At 44.5% G+C, this 14965-nt stretch overlaps 1 protein-coding gene across 3 annotated transcripts in view; it reads right to left on the bottom strand.

Moving 5' to 3' along the window:
- Positions 1-206: 206 nt before the first annotated feature.
- Positions 207-14965, bottom strand: part of TTYH3 (tweety family member 3) — a 78925-nt gene continuing 64166 nt past the window's right edge. The window contains exons 12-15 of one of the 3 annotated variants that reach the window (XM_068699999.1): positions 14755-14931; positions 13774-13849; positions 11451-11552; positions 207-6080 (exon numbers count right to left, since the gene is read on the bottom strand). In XM_068699999.1, coding sequence (XP_068556100.1) covers positions 11472-11552; positions 13774-13849; positions 14755-14931 — 334 coding nt within the window. In that variant the 3' untranslated portion in view covers positions 207-6080; positions 11451-11471. The remainder of the gene's footprint in view (positions 6081-11450; positions 11553-13773; positions 13850-14754; positions 14932-14965) is intronic. The other 2 variants (XM_068700000.1, XM_068700001.1) reach the window with 2 other exon arrangements.

Genomic DNA, 14965 nt, shown 5'->3' on the forward strand with positions numbered 1-14965 from the left:
ATTAGAAGGACTGACACTAATGCTTCGATTTCTGTAGTAAAGGACACTCATGCTCCCGTTCTTTCAATTCCCTAGCAGCTATGAGAATTCATGGACCTATTTCCTCCTGTCCTTAGCCCATGGATGTATCACTACATATGGGAGGTAATAAAAATTCAGGCAGGTTTACGAACTAGGGAAAGAATGTGAATCAATAAATAGGAACAGTGGTTTTATATTGTTTATTTTTAAAACATGAAACCCAAGCTGAATAGAAACCACAGAAATTACATTTAGTTCTTTTTTTTCTTTTTTTTTTCTTTTTTTAGTATTTGCAAACCAAAAAGTTACAGTAAAAAATAGCTACATTACAATCAATAGAACTACAGAATTAAAAGTAAAGATACAAAAATGGGCTCAATCCTCTTTAACCCTCACAATTTAAAAACATTTTGGGTAAGTGCAGGAACTCTTCAAAGAAACTAGCAGGTTCAAAGTTTTAAAAAAAAATTATATATATTTATATATTATATATGTATATAAAGTGGTATGATATACAACCATTATGGTTAAGAAGAAAAAAAAAAAACAAAACAGAAAAGTTACAAAAAGGCCAGGTACATGTTCACCATTAGGTTTCTGTGCACAGTGTCCAAGAAAAAAAAAAGAAAACAACTTCCCTCTGAATGACGTGAATGAAACTCATGGGGCCTCCCGTTAACAAGGGACCTGAGGCACACGACGTGGCAGCTGGGCACCCGGCCCCAGCGCAGAGGACGATGAAAGAAATGAAGCTTTTCTGGGAGCCCAGTGCCCTCCTGCACAGAGGCCACTGGAGAAGTCTTCGTGGGAGATTAGAGGAGGAAGAGGAAGGAAGGAGTTTGGAATTGCATAGTGAGGAGCAATGTGGTATCAAATCAGAGCACCTAGAGCTTCATGCTACAGTTAGCCTCTTTAGGAAAGGAGTATTTTGAACTTTCTGGTTGTACATCAATTTATGTTCCACTTTGTTCACGCACGCAGCCACAGGGGCTGGGTGAGCACCCGGCAGCTCGGGGCCACCGGTGACCCATCCCTTCTCTCTCCCAGCTGGGCAACACACTCACCATCACGGCTCGGCAGGAGATCCCACTGTTCCCCCCAAAAGCACGGCCCGCTCATTAGCCATCTAGGAACTGCTACCAAAACATCCCACGCTTCTGCTGGGTCTCCTGGAAGGACTAGAGAGAAGCCATCCATCGCACGCACACAGATCACTTCTGGAAAATGAGAGTAGTTGGTGATGAAAGAAGCCACCTGGCCAAAGGTACAGATTAAGCCTGGTCGGGTCCCCTCTCTCAAGGTGTTAGATCTACTCCTTAGTATCTGCCTGGAGGGCTTCTCCCCTCCCACCCGGAGGTGTTCAGTGAGTTACTAACAGATTTGTTTGCCAGGGGAAGACCCTGGCTTGGTCCCTATGTAGGAAGTACTTCAAAGACCCCTCCCTACCTAAGGAGAAACCCACCCACCTAATCTAAGCCTTGATCAGGTGGGGTGGCTCTAAGCAACAAGCCAAGACACTGCTCTCTTCTTCAAAGGGCTCAGCACGCAATTTCAGCTGCTGGTGGAAGGCGGGACCAGAAGTTAACGTGGGTTTATCCACAGGGGTATCTGTACCTTGCTCGCACGGGTATCCACGCGCTCCTGCCTGCTGTCACCCCGCAGTACCAAGAGCTCTCACGAGCGATGGCTAAGCAGCCCCCCCGGAGAAGCTGTTTACTCTCAGAAAGGCCAAGCTTTTCATGTGAACACTACATAGTTTTTAGGGAACTGCTATGGAAATCCTGACTTGGGATCACTGAAATCCCCATGCACTGTGTCCTCCTCAAAGCACTCAAATGAACATCCTTGCATCTTGGCTGAGATGACTGTACACGGAAAATTAACACCTATCAAATGGAGAGAACTTAAAAAAGGACAGGAGGGGAAGGGAGCACTCCATCCTTCACATTTGGGTACATGGATGCACGCTAAAAATCTTAGCTTGAACCCTTTTATCAGCACATAAAATGAACTCAGTTTAATAGTACATACAGGATACAAACACTACAGTTATATTCCCAAGACAGCACAAGAAATTCACAGCCAAGTCTTGATTTGATTTCCTTTACAATTACAATGCAGTCTTGAACACTGGACGCAAGAGTCCAACATGCTATTTACATTTCACATTGTGGAGATGTTCGTGTGCTTGGAAGAGTTCTCAGTTCCAAAAGAAAAAGTCATTCACACATGATGATGTAGTGGAAATAAACCAAGCCAACCAGACAAGCCAATGACCACATTTGTGCTTCTGAAAAAGTAACATGAAGTGTCTTCACCGATGCAGTCACCTTCGACCGGACAAGCCGCCTTCCCTGTTGCAGTCAGTGAGGTGTCCAGAGGCCAATCTCAGCTCCCCTGACTCCTGGACCCTTTTTTATAGCGACCAGTAACACGATTCATGTTCTGATAAGGTCAGCTGGAACACGCCAAGCGATACGGCCTCAGCGCTTTGTCACATTAAGAACAAAGACACACAATGGAAGAGAGAGAGGTCTCTACAGCTTACCCTCCTATAGCTCGAAGAGTTTGGACTCCCTCAACCATGAATGCCATCCAGAACAGATGAGTCTTCGCCAGATAGCACCTGCTGTTCACCCGAGAGGGAGGCACAGAGTCTGGGAGATCTTGGCTTTTCCAAAGTCCACTCCTCAGACAAAGTGTGACCGTATGGATGAGACTGATTACGTCGCAGCCATAAGAATAGGCAAAGGCCATCTGTTCTTCAGCAGATCCACTCAGACCAGCCTGCAGAAATGCCACACTGTCGCTCAAGGTTCCAGTAAAAATAAAAAAAGGAAAAAAGGAAAAAGAAAAAGTACTAACAACAGTAATAAAACAAAACCAAACCGTTTGTCTGTGTTTCCTATCCAGCGCTCTGCACAGCATGCAGCGGGGCAGCAGAGTTCCAGGATGCTTTACAAAAGTGCAATATCCATGTCAAGTAAAGGAAGTGCTGGCTGGACAAAAGTACACAGCTCACACTGCAGTCATGTTATGCTGGCCTCCAGAGAGCAAAACGTCATCTCCATAACATTCTTTCCAGTTATATTTTGAAGTCACAGAGCACATATCTCCACATCCGTGCCTTGCTGCAAGCCCCAAACGTTGTCAGAAGCTGCTCTGGGTGTTACAAGTGACTACGCCAAGCCTTGGAAGGAAGCAGGTCAAGGTGGCTGCTGCGTTAGGTGCTGCAAACAGGAGGCACGGGCTCCCCATGCCCCTGCTGGCACAGACAACGCCACTGTGGCAATTTGGATCCAACCCCTCCCAAAATGCAACCACATCCATATTCAGGATGCTTTCTGTATACAGCAATGTCAGTATACAGAAGCACCTGTCCTCACAGGGTTCCCCACACCCTCCAGCCTTCAAAATGCTTGCCTTCAACGAGCAGGATCTGGGCACAGATTTTAGGGCAACTCCCCTACAAGTGACAGCCGAAGTAGCAATCTGGGCACACCCTTGCAGGGACAGATGATGGCAGAACGATTTGTTCTTCGTAAGCATTGTATGGCTCTTACTTCTTTCATCAAAGCAAGGGGAAGGTTTGGTCCCCTCTGGATAGCAGTTGCATACTTTGGGCCCTGCAAGCTAACCATGCCACGTGCTTGCACGCCTGGGGTCTTATGGTAGGCTTTAAGACAGGGTGGAAAACCTGGTGCTCGAGAGCCACAGAAATCCCTCCATACAACCTGTGGCTGTGTTTCCCTGCCCTTGTTATTTGATAACACCGAGGTATGTTTCAGTGTGAAGCCCATCAAACGTGTCTGAAAGGCCTAGTCAGTCCTGAGCAAGAAAATCCTGCTTCCACAGATTTACGGTGAAGTGTGAAGTTTTCTCCCAAACCTTCTCTTCCTGGCTGCGCGGTGCCTTGTCTTCCCTTTCTCCCTCACTCCTTTGAGTGGTACAAGCTGGCCTACAGCTTTTTGTTCTGTTAGTGGTTTATCTTCTTCAGAGGAGCTCAAAGCTTGCTTTTCACAGAGCTGGTACCCTTTGAGAGCAAACACCATCATTGCGAGGAGCAATCCTTACCTCACTGCAAGAAGGCAACTGACTTGAGTAAAGGCAGATTGGTAGATTTTGCGCCCCGTACAGCAAACGTGGGGTAAATGGACACCAAGCCTGAACGTCACCGACGTGAAGATTAACTGCCTCTGCCAATGGCTCAACTCCAGTTTGAGGGATATTTCCCACTTTATTTCTTCTGCCAGTTATTCAATATCATGCTCAGCAGCCACACTGAGATGCTGCTGCTCAGAGGTTAAAGAACGAAAACAAAAAACAACAACAAAAGAAGGAACATCATAGTTTCCCTACTGAAAGGCCAGTACTCTACAGTACTACTAGCTGCCCAAGAGGCAGTCTGCTTTTCCAGTAGGAAGTGGTCAGTGTCCTTTGGAGCACTGCTCTTCAGTGGAAAGTACAGCACCAATGGAGGATGTTGCCCTTTGCAGGCACCCAGCTGCCCCTTTGCAAGCCTTGTTCTAGCTCATGCCTAGAAAAATGCCTACATGTGCCTGAATGTGGTCAGATAGTGGTTAGCAATGTGCCTTGAAAAACAAAAACAAATAGAAAAAAATATGTTCTGACAGTTACAATGTTCTCCAAATGCCCAAATGATGGCATTTGTGTTTCTGATTCCGGAGCACAGAAGATATACTGAGGATTTTGTGAGTTTGTTAGAACTGAGGCTCCAAAAAACTTTCTTCAGTGCCAGTTCAGCAACCCTGTGCTGTAAACTGATTTTAAAAAAAAAAAAAAGAATAAAAAAAAGAAAAATAAAGTCCACCAGAGTTCACAGGTCACTCCTACAGGGAGTTTGCATTTGCTATAAATCCATTGGTGCTTGCAGTCCCTCTTGCTTTTGAAAGCTGACTGTCCCATAAGACCTAATATCAGAGAGCTGAAACTCTTTAGTGCAAAAAAAAAAAAAAAGCACAAAAACAAAAAACAAAAAACAAAAAACAACCATAAAGTCTTACAAGTCTTTTCCTGGAAAAGTTTGGCACCAAGTGGGTGGTGGCTGGCTCCTGTTTGTTCTGTGTGTCGGCCTCATAAAAGCAGCACCGAGAATGCCATCTGCAAGTACCTGGGCTTCCCTGGTGGAGCAGAGAGGTCAGGTTCAGAGCAATGGACCGGGTACTTAGGTGGTGCTGTGACCCCCTGCTCCTCCTGGAGAATTCACATGCTAGATAGAGTGGGAAAGAAAACAGCACTTTCTTGATTTTTTTTTTTAAAAGTTACCATGCTAGTGGAGTGGTTTTCTCTATAAAAGAGCCACAGGCTCACAGATTACAGTGGATATACAGTGACACCAAGAGGCAGGGGTTTCCTTCCTCCCTCACACAGGGCGCTGGACCAGAGGACTCCCCCCAGGCTGCTGTATTGTGCATTGGCTCAGCTTCCCCTCGTTGTTCGCTAGTCACAGACACCGAAACTCTTCCTCTTCAGCGTTTGACAGACTGAGCAGCTCTGCTGATCCCACTGCAGAAGTAAGAAGATCTACCACCATCTTTCACCGCATCCCTCTGAGGAACAGAAGGGGAAAAAAAATGGGGGCAGAAGATATTCACCAATGTTTTCTATTGGGCTACTCTGTTAAAGCTGGCCCCAGGCAACTGGAATCCAGGACAGGATGGTAACCTCTTGGTTGCTTGCCTGCACGTGCTTGCTCTCTCTCGCACATCAGGTACAGCAAAGTGAAGGCTTAAATTCAAAAGGGGCTTCCACTCCAGTAGGCAGGTACCAGGTTGGAGGGGTGGTCTGGGCTGGAGAAACAGGAGCTGCACTGGATTTTGGGCAGAACAGCAGGATGGTTCTTCGAGGACAGCACAGGGGCACAGCAGTTGGCACATTGTTTTGTCTGACTGCACATGTGGGTTTTCTTGTTGTTTTGTTTTTGTTTTTTGCCTTTTTTTTTTTTTTTTTGCTTTAGCTTTTTCATTTTAATGCACGCTGCCAGCATCTGGACGAGGTTGGTTGGTGGCGAGGTATTTGGCTCTCATGCTGGAAGTGTACTGGAGGAAGACAAGAAAAGAAAACAAAACACAAACAACAGAACAGAAAAGTCAGTCATAATGACTAATGTAAACACGGAACGACAGACTACGACCGCCTCCCAGCATAAAATGGTCTGTATTTACTGCATATCAAGGAGCTGCTGGCTTGGTCTGACAAGGAAATTTGCACAAATCGTTGAGTAGCCAAGTCTGAGGAACACACTGTCAAGCCTGTTGCAAGGTTGCTGGCCAGGTCAGTGCAGATGGGCTAATGATTTAACCAAGCTCTCGATGGAGAAGGAAATCCAACAGTCATTGAGTCAAATTATGCCATATTTCACTTGGGAAAAGAGAGGGAAATGGAAATGATGCAGATGTAAAAACCCAGCACATACCTTTGTCCTCAATTAGTCAGGTTGCCAGAGAAAGGAGGTTGAAAAGGAAATGGAAATAAAGTTCATTGCATTTTACTGCAACGAGGGCATCAGAAGACTGCATGTGTCGCAGATGGACAGTTTGAAAGAAAAGTGTGGAAGAATGAATCTTTGTGAGCAATTTATGCCTGAGAAAGAAGAGAGCCCCGCCAGAACGGCAACAGGCTGCCATCCCACAAGATGAAATTAGCTAACAGTTATCAGATGGTTAATTATCCACCAATGGCTTGGGATCCAGCCTGAGTACCACGCAGTGGTAGACAAGACTCCAGCCTGGGGGTGAGAAAAGAAATTCACAAAGATGAGAGGTGCCTTTGGTTTGGGGGTTGTTTTCTTCTTTTTTTATTCCAAGCAAGGTAATCCAAAACAGCTCCCAGAAACTACAAGGGGAACATACGCCATTCAGTTTTGACTACTGAGCTGCAAAGCATGCAAATCACACACCGCAGTAAGAACAAAAGTCTTTGTCTTTTTATGCCAATGTGTTCAATGCCTTCATCATGACCATGCTACTGCTTCTGGGATTCTGCTACCATGATACTAACTACCAAGCAATGAGGACAGGTATTTTTCTCCTCTTTTTATACCAGCAAGAGCTTGAATAATTCTATAATATCCATGTCTTACTTCCCAAGAGTGCTTTTCAGCATACTGAATTTTTATCACCTTTAAAATTGTACCACGTGAAATAGCCAGTTAAGCTGGCAAAGAGACAACTGAAAGGCAGTTCCCCACCAGGAGGTAGGATTTATCTTGCGTGCTGGGAAGGAACATTATGAGGCATCCTTAGGCTCTCAAAAGCTCAGATATTCAAAGGGGTTTTCAGAGAGTTAACGGTATTTTAATCAGTTTTCCTTCAAAGACCAAACCTGGCTGAACCTCTGCACAATAGAAGAGAGAGACTGCTCCTTTAGCAGGGCTGACCCTACCGGCACAAGATGAAGACACCTGAGGCTTATTTGCACACTCAACTTTTAGTGTCTTCCATAATTGGAAAACTTTCTGCAGAAAATGGATCTTAATATAAAACTCTGGCCCAGAAATGGCATCTATATTTAGAAGACAAAGGGTACATACGTTCTTTCTCTTTTTCAGATGTATTTTTTTGCCACTGAGAAAGAAAAAGTAGAAAATACCAAGCTGAGACAGTTGAACTGTATATTCTATACAGTTTATGAAGTATGATTGCTGTTTCAGAAATGAAGCTTAGGGCATTATTAAAACATATGGGACTAACCCAACAGGCTCAAAGAGGCTTAGAAGTCAAAGAGCTTTCTCATGATAAGTAGGACACATTTCAGATAGCATCATGCTGAAATTACCAGCCAAGCATCATGCTAAAAAGAGGGTCTTAGAAGGCATTTGATTGCTCATTTTCCATTTGTATTCTATATGTGAAGTGTCAGAGGAGATGAGTATGAACACAGAACTTGCAGTTGCTAAGCTTTTTTAAGAAGTACTTAGAAAAAAAAATCAAGGATCATGGAAGGTCGTTGTGCATCTTGCTAGACAAATCATAGATTCAGCACACAATCTGCAGCATCAACTTTCTTTAGAACATTACAAATCAAGGAAGGCCAATTGATGAACTGCATTTCAATGATGTACAAAGTACACTCATTGTGGAGGGAGAAGTTGAAAAGAATTTGCTCCTTTCTCCTCCAAGAAAAAAAACAAAAACATGCGATTGTTTAAGAGTCACTGAAACAAAGTAATCAAGATTACGAGATTTGGACAGTCAAGCAGAGAGCATTTTACATTCAAACCTACCTGCAATCCACCACAAAGAACAAATCAAGACTCAATAGTCAGAGTTAGGGCTGATGTTCTCTCCTTAACGCAGGATTTTTGCACCTTTGAACCTTTTCCCATTACAGTTTGAACCAGTTACTCCTTCTGTTAAAGTATAATTTTAATGACCATGAAAAGTATGGTTGAAAACTGGAAGCAGAGAGCTAACACTTCTGCACACCCTTCATGAGCAGCACAGCTCTACAAGCATGCACTGAATCTTTTGTCACTGAGTTAGGTTCACTGCATGAATGTTTTGCTCCATATGCTGTTGTCAGTCTCTCGCCCAAGTCCTTCAGTCCTCTGCTGGGAAGCAAAGGAAAGATGCTGTGGAATACACAGATCCCTACGTCCGGACAGGCCAATAGATGAAGATGTATCAGCACAAACTTGCCAGTCACATGGATATGAAATCAAAATGTATTATCCACAGTTAAAATAACTTTAGACTTCAGTTCCTTTAAAAAAATAAAAATCTAAAGAATGACTTCTAAGCCTGAGCACAACAATTCAGAGCTCAGGAGGTCTTGGTCCCTGCTTGGAGGTAACCTGGATACAGTGCCTGACACAGCCATAAGGTACACAGTTGCATTTAGTTTCCTTTAAAGAGGAGCTTTCATAGAAGGATAAAGAACATGCACAGTGCATTGATTCTTCCAGTACTCTCAGTGCCCAGGTGCCTATATGCCCTCTTGTACCTTTCTAAACTCATCATGGATGACAGGACCTTCACCATGCTGTTAGCTCCCCTGAGCTGAGCGCCCAACAGCCTTCTTGCCACGTCTCCAGGTGTCTCGTGTTATTCCACACAACACACCTCTCAGTCACTTACCAGTCAGCTAGGACAAACACAGCTGATTGCACGCAAGTTTATTTTTGCATTTCTTAAAAGAAAGAGTCTCTCCTTCACATTTAGCCTTGTTGAGGGCATAAAAACTTTGATAGGCATAATTTGCCAGCACATAAAAGTTAGGTGCTTAATACATGTAGCCTGCATACAAAAGTACCAAAAGTATCACTGGTTGCAAAAGCTAATACAAATTAAAGAGAATAATCAGTTAATTGTAGAGATCATAAATTCTACCAAGTCCTGTGAACTGTGCAGATCATGAATACTTCACTGCTAACTGAGCTATGCTGGAAGATCACTTACCACGTGAAACCGTGACTCCAAGTAAAAACCATTTACTGTTTGTGGTTAAAAAAACACATACATCTCTCTTTGGCTACCCTGACTTTGATTTCCTGCCAGAGCTGTTCAGGTAAGCCAATAAAGACCAAAGCTTCTGGAGTCAAGTTCTTAAAAGCTGATCCACCTCTCAAATAGCTACAGCACAGTAAACACACAGGGTTTGGTATCATTATGTATGGGAGGTACAACGTGGAGGGAAACAGCCAATTCCAGCCAGTGGGTTCTGAATTCAAAGGGACTTAAGTTTTCCAAGTCAAAAGAACAGAGCTTCTGTTTGTTTTGTTTGTTTTTAAAGTCTTGGAAAGAATGCGATGGCTTTTTCTTAGCCCTGCAGACAGCCACATTAAACTCTGGGTGTGACCTTAGGTAAACAGAAGACAGTGAAGACTGAAATGAGGTCATGTTCCAGCCCAGAGGGTATCTCAAATCCAGAATGAAGACTAGATTTTTTTCCCCCCAGACAATATTTTATTTGATAGACCCATAAGCAGTTTTCTAGCTTTGCTACAATACCACCTGCAGGAACCAGAAAGCACAAGACACCACAAGCCCAAGAGCAGTCTTTACAAGACTTCAGAAAGTTGTGACCCTTTCATGGGTGCTAGCACCATGCTTCAAGGCAAGTTTGTGTTCATGCACCATGGGAGAAGGCACCAAGACACACAACTCAGACAGCACACCTCCCAGCACATCACAAGGCAGGCAGACAAATGGCACGAGGCAGCAAGAAGGCAGACCAAGCAGCAGCATGACAGAAAGGAACCCAATGCGAGGCTAAGTCCCAACAAGAACAGCAGAAATGGAGGAACAGCAGCTTTATGGACGTGTCTTTCTGGGAACAGACTGTAAGATACGGGCCTTTGGCTGCATGGGCCAAAAGCAGCAGGCCTTTATTCCAACTGGAACCAACACCTTCCAGCTGTGGCTGTGGCTCCCTTTATATCAGGTGAGTTGCATGGGTGTTGTAATTATACCTGTATTCAACCAAGCTAAAAACTACAAGACCTAGGGCAGACCAGCTGCTCTTCTCTGTCTGCACGTGGCTTTCTCATGGACCACCGTGAGGGAGGACACACTGGCTACCTTGGAGAACACCAGCAACAGCAGCACGTTGGGAATTCAGACGGTGAAATGATGCTAAGAGGGCCCTGTTCAGAGCCGATGGGAGATGGATGGAATGATTTGGACACACACAGATCAAACAAAACAGTAAAAAGGTTTGGAAACAGAATGAAATAGATCTTAGTGCTCGTGTCTGGACCCTTCAGGATTTTTTTTTTAAACTTACTCCTTTCTGACTTTAAATGCGAGGATAAAAGGAGGAGCTGCACACAGATCTAACAGGCATTGAAACAACTCTTTAGGACAGGCCACCATTACCAGCTAGGATTTTTCAACATATCAAAAATCCTACTGAGGAACTTAAAGCATGTGGCAGATACTTATCTGTGGTTGTGGGCACATGCTGTTATGACCAGTCAATACAAAGAGGACAGCAGCAGGGCTCAGGGGATGCCAAAAAGTTAAATAAGACACCCTATCCTGACTGAAAAGCTGCTAGATTGGTTCTTGCTAGAAAATGGCTTCTTGGGATGGGAGAACTTCTGTGCTGCATTTGAAGTGCAACATTATTTGTACATTTAAGCAGGGCTCATTACTAAGTGTTCAAGCTGTTCTCCAGCGTGGGCTCTGATTTAAAGCAGCCGTGAGCTAGCCTTTAGGAGGCACAGGCCTCTCCAACCATCACATTGTGCACCAGAAGCCCTTCCAAGGTTAATAATGTTCCTTGAGTCTGCACCAGAGCACAACTAAAAAACTTTAACCCTTGGCAGGAGGGAATGGGGTGGGAGGTGCAGAGGAAAGGAATGTGAAGAAATAAAAGGCACTGGCCTGGGATAAACAGTGCAGGGATGACAGGAGTGGTTGGGAGTGGAGAAGGGGTTGAGCAAGAAGGACCTTTTTTTCCAGTACCTGTTCCATTTGCGGGCGCTGTTACCAGTATGTCCGTGCACTGTCCGAGGGCTTAAGCTGCCAGCTCATATGGCTGCTACTGTCCATGGCAGCCAAATACAACTGTGATGACGCAAGAAAGAGAGAAAAAGAGAGTGCAGCCTCAACGTGCATGAAAAACACAGTGCAAGCAAGTGAAACGCTGTGGTGCGTGTTGGTGACAAGGTGGTCTCTACAACCCTAAGGGGATAGCCCTGTGGCAAGAAGGAGAAAACAGAAGGAATGAGAGGAGGGAAAAACAAACAAACAAACAAAAAGCCAGGAAAAGTAACGGACAAACAATGCAGCAGGATCATCACATCTTAGTTTTCACCATCTGTTCTCAGAAAGAAGCTAAATGGAATATATCAGCTCTGTCCACACACTGGGCATACCCTGCTGAGATGGTTAACCCCCTCCTCCTCCCTCCCAGAAGGAGGCAGGGACATGCACATTAATATTCTCTTTTTATCGCTCTCCTTCTAACAGATAAATTTGCTACAAACAGGTCCTGCAAGTTCTTCTGCTTCCATACAGCCTCAGAAATCTACTGTGGAGAGCTGTGAATAGAAAACCAAACCAAAAAAAAAAAAAAAAAAGAGAGCAAAAACAAACACACAAAAAAAACAACCAAATAACAATAAAACAGAAAATCCCCCTGTCCCCTGCTGCCTGTCTGTACAACAGGGTAGCAAACAGTATTTGCCTTCTCTTCACTGCCCATTTACTATCAGCACATCCCTCCAGAAAAGACATTGATGTTACAGTCCATTCCTTGCTTCACCTAGGCAGAAGCTCCCCTTGTCTATAGGAGCAGTGATGCTCTCTCCTCCTCCAGCTCCTACACTTCCCTACAGACCGTATTGCTGGCTGTCAAGTCAAGTTCCTCTGGAAAAAAAAATAAATCTCGTAAATCTCAAAAAATAAAACTCTTCTCAGACGCCAGCCTAAAGGCACCAGGACTTGGATCCCCCTTTAGGGTATTAATGCAAACAGCTACAGAAGAACCAAGAAATGTCTTGCGTAACTGCAGCCCCCGTGGAAAGGAGCGTGCTTTTTCAGAAGCACGAGAGCTGTAGGGGAAGGGGAGGCAGGACCTTGGCCTACAGACACTGAACGAACATATGCCTTGGCAGGTCTAGAGGCAGGAAATGGCAGTGGAAAAGCAAGCTCTTGCCATACTGTACTGTGTGCGGCACGTCAGCTCCTCCCGTGGACTGTCGCGTTGCTGAGAGCAGATAATGCTACCAGAGGTTGTGGTTCACAATACCAGGGATTGGGAAAAACCATCTGTATTTCTAAGAAGGTTGCAAGAAACCTGGCAACCTTCCAGTTTTCCTCTCTCTCTACGGTGAGATGAACTGGTCATTTTGAAGTGAAAACATGAATGTGATGTCCCCCTTCCCACCACAGTTCCTACTCCATCCTCCAACATCCTCCCCATGACTTTGAATCGTGCACCACTGAGTGTATTTTCTTTACCTATACCTGAAGACTGGCTGCTGATTAAACATGCTACTACTCATCCTCTGTAATCACACCACCAAGTTAACGAGCACTGCGATGGCATGTTCTCCAGGTTCTGGCGTAAGGTTCACAGGATCCAGTGAAGGAGGGCAAGATTCATCTAGTTCTTACACATACATGAAGGCATGCTCATGTTTTATCCAGCACGCTGAAATGGCTACCAGGCCACTCCAAATATCAAAACCTTCCAAGAAAGTGTTTTTTTTTCTTTTTTTTTTTTTCTTTTTTTTTCCCCCTCCGTAGGAAATTAAATACAAAAATAGATTCTAAAGAAAGTAAAATAGTTGTGAAACAAAGATTTAAAAAAAAAAATCTCAACAGCAACAAAAAAATACAAATTTCATCCTACTGTCTCTTTAGGGCAGATTAAGGAGAGAGGTTCAGCAATAACTCTGAATTTACTGCTTTAACAAATTTCTTTGTAAACTTGAGGAACCAGTGCCACAGATAGCAAGAATACTGCATGCAAGTGAATCATCCTGCTGAAGTCACCCACCAAGACACTCATGCATTTCAGTGGTGGCAGGACTGGGCCCATAGGATTACCAGTGTTAACAGATTTAGTTTTATTATTTTTATGTGCAATGTCAAAAGTAGCAGAGTTGAGCTTTGTTCTCCATGGCAGGTGAGACACGGCTCGTCTATTCAAAGTGCTGCCATTTATGGGCCAGATCCTGTGCTTGGCTACACAACCAGCTCCCTTGAGAGTATACAGGAGTGGTAAATGTGTATTCCCCAAAGTTGCTGAAGCAGAGAGGAGCAGTAAAGAGAGACTTACTGAGGGAGGTGGGGACTCCCGGCCAATGAGCGGGGTATTCTCACAACGGGGGTTCTGGAAATTTGCATTCTGGCTCCTAGGAAAGGAAGACACACATGGTAATGGGGGTACGTGCCACACTTCTCTGGGGAAGGTCTCTGACAGAGTATACATCCCCCCAGAACTACTGTCTCCCTCAAAGCTTTCCTTACAGGCCAAGTGGATCCCCTTTTTCAGTTAAGGACATAAAACTAGCATTATTTTCCTCAGATTAAGCACTATCTTTACACTCGGAACAGCCCACACTGAATCATGTCAAATGATTTAAAAATAGGTTCCTGTGAAAAATCTGCCTCTCTGCAGAGTCAGAACTGCCGTGCTGTAGAAATGGAGATAAAATAAGGACAAAGCCTAAGGGGAAGAAAACGATGTGGCAGCCCAAAAGAGACGGGCCCTGAAGGGAGTCAGTGTGATCAGAGTTCAGCTCTTGTGGAGAAAGCTCTGAAGGTCCCACCTGAACTAGGTAGCTCCAGACTCCAACAAATGTCAGAGCTGACTGCAATTACTGGGAAGGAAAGAGCCTGCAGGTTTTGTTGTGGCTCTCAGTGTCTCAGGAGGCTTAAAATCTTCTCGCAAAACTGCTCTATCTGAAGAGTCTAGTCTTCAGGGGATCAGATTGTGCAATAAGGAGCCTGGACAATACTACTATTTTTTATTTTTATTTTTTCTCTGTAGGCAGATGTCTAAATCCCACAGTACAAAGTGATTCATGTTTTTGAGCATGCTGCCTAATAAACCCCTTTCTACTGCAGTACTTTTAAGCAATCCCCTTCTCCCAGCAGATGCTAATCGGGAAACATGCCTTTTGACATTTCAGACAGAATCCCTTACCACCTCCAATGCCTGGTTGAAAGCACCAGCCTCGCAGCGCTTAGCAACGACAAAATCTGAGTGAAGCAGCTTGGGCAAGTTGCAATATGGCCTTTTTGTCAGGATACTCACATGTACTCTGTGACGGGAGCATTGCTGACTGTGTGTGCTGCTGCTGGAATGCTGGTCTCACTGCCATAACTACTCCCACAGCTATAGAGGCTGGGCATGTGCACTCTGTAAAGATTATCGTGTGTCTGTCTGCTCCCCTGAGCAGCTGATTCTTCTTCCCCATCATCATCTGAGCTTCTGCAAGAAGGAAAAAAAGTTCCTCCTAGAACCC

The sequence above is a fragment of the Anas acuta genome, chromosome 15, assembly GCF_963932015.1.
Source record: "Anas acuta chromosome 15, bAnaAcu1.1, whole genome shotgun sequence".
Classification (NCBI taxonomy): domain Eukaryota; kingdom Metazoa; phylum Chordata; class Aves; order Anseriformes; family Anatidae; genus Anas; species Anas acuta.